At 37.1% G+C, this 6,191-nt stretch overlaps 1 protein-coding gene across 15 annotated transcripts in view; it reads left to right on the plus strand.

The window, feature by feature from the left end:
* The window catches only part of ABLIM2 (actin binding LIM protein family member 2), a 134,227-nt gene extending 130,104 nt beyond the window's left edge, over nt 1-4,123 (plus strand). For 13 of the 15 annotated variants that reach the window (XM_026847188.1, XM_026847189.1, XM_026847193.1 and 10 more), the window contains one exon: nt 2,375-4,123. In XM_026847188.1, the coding sequence (XP_026702989.1) occupies nt 2,375-2,488 (114 nt within the window). In that variant the 3' untranslated portion in view covers nt 2,489-4,123. The remainder of the gene's footprint in view (nt 1-2,374) is intronic. The other 2 variants (XM_026847192.1, XM_026847191.1) reach the window with 1 other exon arrangement.
* The last annotated feature ends 2,068 nt before the right edge of the window (nt 4,124-6,191 follow it).

A 6,191-nucleotide genomic window follows, 5' to 3' on the forward strand; every position in this document is an offset into this window, starting at 1 on the left:
AAACATTGCTTTTAAAGTTTTATATTTCCTGTGGTTTTGGATGATTGACAACATGGATTTACTTGCAGAGTATGGGCTTTCTGATTTTCTCTTGAGTATGAACTACAGTTTGTGACTGCTTTCTCCCAGGTGAGGGGACATCTCAAGTCTTATCCACAGTCTAGAAAGTAAGATAAAACACAATATGATACACTTTGCTTATCCAGACTTCTTTTTCAATCCCACAATTTACAGACGTCTTCCTTGCTGTGAGAAATTGTTGAAGTTAAGCTTTCTTACATTCGTCCATTGAATTACCAGGAAAATATTTTTTGAAAATTAATGCAGAGAGAAGTTACTTTTTATTTCCAAACCCAGTAGAATTAAATTGTGTCAGTGAGAGACTATTTCTAAAATACATTGTCAGATGTTGCTCATTTCCATGTGAAACAGGATCTCCTTTGCCAAATATGCATGGTGTGTTTGTTCCATGCTATGCATAGTGCTTAAGTTGTGTTGCTATCATTGGTCAAATGAAAAATGAAGGCGCGGTTCCAAACTCTTAGTCACTGTTGTTCTGAATATGTGGAATCTCAAGGGAAAAAACCCAAAGCTGTATCCTTTTTTAAGAAACCACAAGGGCCCATGATGACCATTCAAGGTAATTAAATGTAGTGATTTCTTACAAACAATTTCATTAATCTTCCTTGAGTAATTTACATTACAAGATAAACTCATTGCTAATAAGTGGAAAGTAAAGCTTTGCTTTCAAATTTGTTAAAAAAAAAATAGCTTTATAAGGTGGGGCCAATGGGACTGTGTCCATTCTGGTCAGGTAAATCATTGTGGGATTACCAGGACATGTCAGTATGCTGCCTGCCACAGTTTTGGCTAGTAGCAGCAAGCGCTCTTCCAACCTGGGCCCATTTGAATTACCAGTAAAAACAGAGTCTAAAGAACCCAGTGCCTCCCTCTCCCCTGGGGAGTGCTGTGCTTCCCACCACCTCCATCATCTTCCACTCAATATTTGCTGGTAACATTATTCACATTCATGAGGACTGTATCTCCTTTAAAGTTACCCTCCTGGCTGGCTTGCTGGAATGTGTTCTGAGAGTGAGTAATGTGGGCTAGATGGTGGGTTTGAGCCTCCTCCAAGTGATGAGGACATTGAACCCGGGTTTCTCACCTCCTGGGAAGTCCTGCACCGGAGACATTGAGATGAAAGGAAAGGGCCAGTATCCTTCACTTGAAATAATGCAGTTGCCTAATGGGTGATGAGCCTGATTCTGCTGTGTCCAAGCATTTCTTGCATTTAGCAGGTTTAGCAGGAGGGGACCTAATTTTTGGATGCAGGTGGTGGTTCAGCAGAAGCCAAGGTGCTCAGGCTGGGGCTCGCCCAGGTATGCCTGGAAGGAGAACTACATCTGAGGAGCTTCACGTCAAAAGCTCAACTGGTGGGGAGTGGGTTAGATTGCAGAGCTGGTCCCATGTTTCAAGGAATCTTTGTGGAAGAAGAGAGTCCATGTTTAAAAATTGCATTTTGTAATTCTCATTGCACTGAAACTGTCCCTTTCAGACAGTGTGTGCTTAACACATCAGAAACAGAGAACCATGACTGGTTCTATTGAAATTCTTGACAAAGTGTTAGTCCACAGTTATCAGAAGAATTGTATATGCTATTCATTTCTAATTCCCACGTTTATCTTTTCTGCCTTTTCTGTGCATATACTAATAATTGTTAGGCAATTATTAGCCTGCCTCCTTCCACTTCTTATCTTGGTATTGTCCCCTTTCTTTCTCTCTCTCTCTTTTTAAAATATCGAATCATGAAAACATCAAATAGAAGCATAATTCTTGGCATTTAAAAAAACCCAACTTTATCCAACTTGGACTTCTGATGTGAGTCTATCCCCATAAGCATGTTTTGGACTTAAGAATTTAGCAGTGTGCTCTTTGTTACAAGCCTGCTATTAGTGGACCAGTGTGGTGTCCACTGCTCTCATTAAAGATCAAGGCAAAACAAATCCGACTCTGAAATTACATTGTTATCAATCTCTTTAAAGTCCTGAAGTAGCTTAAATTTGTCTCAGTGTGCTCTGTCATCAAGCACTGTGTATAAATGCATCTTTTTACTGAAAAACCATCGCTTCTGCTCAGTTGGAACTATATTGAAGAGATTATTTTTTTTCAAAAGTTACTACTGCCATCAATAATTTTATTTCCTGGCTACTCTGAGCTCAGTTGGTTTTGATGCAGTCTTTTCCAGAACCAATTTGGGAATTTAAATGCAAATCCTAATGCATTATTTTGTGATGTGTTTTAAAACTTAGGAAAGACAGATATATTCCTGTGCAGAGACGGGCTTAATGATACCTTTTGTATTTTCATTTTCAAGAGGCATTTATCCCCTGAAGAGTTCCAGGAAGTCTTCAAAATGAGCATTGAGGAATTTGATCGTCTGGCACTTTGGAAGCGGAATGACCTGAAGAAAAAGGCCCTGCTTTTCTAGCCCCTCCCGGAAAAAATATGTGCTTAATCAAAACAAAAATAGTCTTGCCAGAACTATCACATGCACTTGCTGTTGAACCATTGTCCAGCTTCATTGTGTTAGTATGTGTCAGGGGAAACAGGACAGATTAGATGGCAATGCCTTGGAATACAGAGAATTTGCTAATCTTGCATGACCAGCTGGTTTTGTCAGTAACTCCTGGTCCTACCTAGTTTACAACGTGCAGAAAATCTAGCTTTAAATTTATTGTTGCTTGCAGCTATTGCTTGATGCAAATGGAAATTCTGAAAGGAAGAGAAAAAAAGGTAGCTGTGACAAAGGAAATGCATCAACATTTTGTTCCATTAAGTTTTACAACACAATTTTTACAAAATCAAGTAAGTAATTAATATAAAATTCTCCAGCAGGGGATCACATTCTATTACAAATATGGTAAAAGCCAAAGAAAAGCATGTCCGCAAGCAATTATTGCAATTGTTTATCTGTGGTACTTTTTAAGAATGAAAACAAATATGGAAGCACCTTAATTCTACTTATATTTAGACACAGCCTACTCTCTAAAAGGTCATATTTGTCTAGAAGTTAACTAGCTATCTTTACAACACAAGAGTTTTTATTTTATTAAGAATATATTGTGACATAAAACAGTTATAATGACTAAAATGTATGCAGACCTACTTAAAAATTTAGTCCCATTCATCAGGATAACTGAAGCCTTATACAAAACTGGTTTAAGAGTGTATTATGCCAGTTGACTGTGTTTTCCTACTAGTTTGGGGTGTTTGGAGAACTTTTTTTTTACATTTCATGCTGATAAAAATACCATGGAATATTAATTATATGTAGATAGATATATCTATCTATAAAAGTATTATTTTCATTAATATATGTCCTAAATAAAGACATTTTTACTTTCTCCATTTTCTGGCTTTACATGGTAAGCCATGAGAACTGTACTGGCAATTGGTAGGTGTGGAAATGGAACAGTTCAGCATAAAATGTAACAAAAAAAGCTTGGTGTGCTCTATCAGTAATACATCCAATTATAATCAAATATATAAAACCCTCATGCATTACTAATTGCATGTTTCTGTATAAATCAATTTTTAAAAAAAACAAACCTACGTAATACTGATGCAGTACCTTGAAACTGTCTTAAATAACAAGCAAAGCTAACAAAATCTAAGCGTTTGATATGAGCATTAGACCTTAGTATCTCTTCCAGCTGAAAGACTGTATTAAATTTAATAATTTCATATGGTCAGAAGTATGGTTGCTGACAAAGAATGTTTTAAAGTGAGTTGCTAGTTTTGTGTGATACTAAAAGAGCATTGCAAAAAGTACATTTTTCAGCCATGTGTCAGTATTCTGCATTTTTACTGCCTTGAATGTTTGTACTCACTTCCTACTTCACTATGTCTTTTTGCATTTCCTTGAAGTAACTGATTAATATATGCACTACAACACACTATTTCAGCTGACCCAGCATTGGAAAAATCATAGCATTGAACATGCCTTCTTCCAACGACCTTTCGAAGTCCGTGCTGTTGGAAATAAATATTTTCTCATGACCTAAATGTTTTGTCTGATGATACAACTGTTTAAAAAAGTCATTAAAACAAAGACATAAATGAATGACTTTGGTAATGTGTGTATAATTTTTAGATTGTACTGCTGCCCTGGATAGGGTCTTCCCATAATGTTAATGTAAATAATATGTCATTTTCATTAGATTTGCTCACTTAGGAGCGCTAAGTGTACTTCTGAATGTCAGGTTTACTGTAAAGTTGATCATGAGTTAAACAATCCACCTAGCAGCTGTCATGTCTCACTAAGGAAAAGCTGCTTCAGTGGTAATGTTCAGTGTACATAACCATTAGCCTCTCTTAACTGGGAGCTCCTCATCACCTGTAGACCACATCCATAATGCTCAGAACCTCAGAATAGCATGTTATGTTTTGCCTACATGTGAAAACTGGCAGTGCACTGAAAGGGACCAATCCAAAACTGATCAGCAAGGTCCATTGGTACTGTGAAAATCTTATTCCAGGAGAACAGTTGGTTGGAGAATGATGATGAGTAAGGTTGACGTTGGTGAAAACCACTCTTCTCATCTACACGTTTCTGGGACAGCAGATTGATTACAGCCATCTTCTCAATGAGTAAAAAAATTTCAGGTTGATCAAAGAAATCCATATAGTGGTGCAGATCAGGTTCAATGTGGATCTCATAAATAATTTTAATATTGCTTAACCACAGCAGCTATTGTACCGGTGTAGTACTCAACCTGTGCTGTAAGAAAAATGTGCATTACTAAGCTTCATGCTGCTGTACTGTATTATGCAGCTGTATGGCTGGTGACAAGTGAGGACAATGAGGGCATGTGAGCTCTGTTCAACCCGTTTACGCTGTTTTGAGCCCCTTAGTCTATTATAGTGTCAGCAGCCTTAAAAGTATTTCCTGAAGATCACTGTCCTACCTTATCTAAATCAGATACAACTCTTGTTTTACATACCCCCATGTAGACCCTTTAGCTCATGAACGTCAGTTATCACAGTGCACAACTGTACCTCGTAGTGGTACCTCATCCTCTATCTATATTTGCTTACAAGTCAGTTTGTCATTCTGTGACCCCTAAAACAGTCAGTGAAAAGCACTTCAGTCACATCCTGATGTTCAAAACTAGTTATATGAATTGCACCTATCATATTTCTGTCCACTGGATATAAAGGAAGCCAGTCCAGCTGCAGAAGTATACATTGCAAGCTGTCTAATCTTAGAGGTATGCCTACAGTCTGTAAGTGGCAATAATTTTGAGAAATTTTACCAAGTTGGTAGAATACCAGTCTTACCACGGGCAGTTCCTAGACCAAGTTACCAAATCATTTTCAAGCCGTCAGGACGGTACTTTGAGTTGGACACAATGCTTTAACACAGTAATTCTTCATGTTCATTATACTATTCACCAAATGTATTCAATGCCAAACATGCAAAAATGTTTTGGAAGACAGTCAGTTTATCAACTCAGCTTCCTATGACCAGCCGAAACCAAAAAGGAATTTTGGCTTCCATACACAAGACCTTTGCTGACGTTAGATGAACAAGTACTCTTGTGGGTCCTTCCTATTTTGTTTTCCTGAAAGTTTGAAATGATCTGTAGATATGTGTTCTGTGCAAAGGTAACGTAACTCAATAAGCTGTTCTGTTTTTCAGATGGTACCCTACATGTTGGTATATCACTCTATATTTAAAGCGTCTACTGTCATATGGTGTAGTGACATATTTAGTTATGCTTTCTAGACTGACGGAATTCTCATTTACAGTATGGTATTGTATGCTGGATTTGGCACCAGTCAAATATACCAGTGTAAAAGGGCCATAAAAGTGAGTAGTGTTATTCACTTCACTGCTAAAGTTTCTGTACATCACCTCAGCTCCGTAAAACAGAACATGGCATACAAGAGAATACAACATTTCTGTTTATAAAATTTACCCTATTTTCCCAATTTAAAAACTGCAAATTTGCATTTTAGTCATGTAGTTTTCATTCAGGAACTTAGAGTGTCTTATTAAATGTGACTAGACTAATACAGGCATAATCAATATTCCAGTTTCTTTCTGGAGTTCTATATACTAATCTTAAATGGCATTATGAAATGGAAAATGCATTTCAGAGTAATGAGATAAATCTTTGCCAGCATAT

This window comes from Athene cunicularia (assembly GCF_003259725.1).
Source record: "Athene cunicularia isolate RWA chromosome 4 unlocalized genomic scaffold, athCun1 chr4_part1, whole genome shotgun sequence".
NCBI lineage: Eukaryota > Metazoa > Chordata > Aves > Strigiformes > Strigidae > Athene > Athene cunicularia.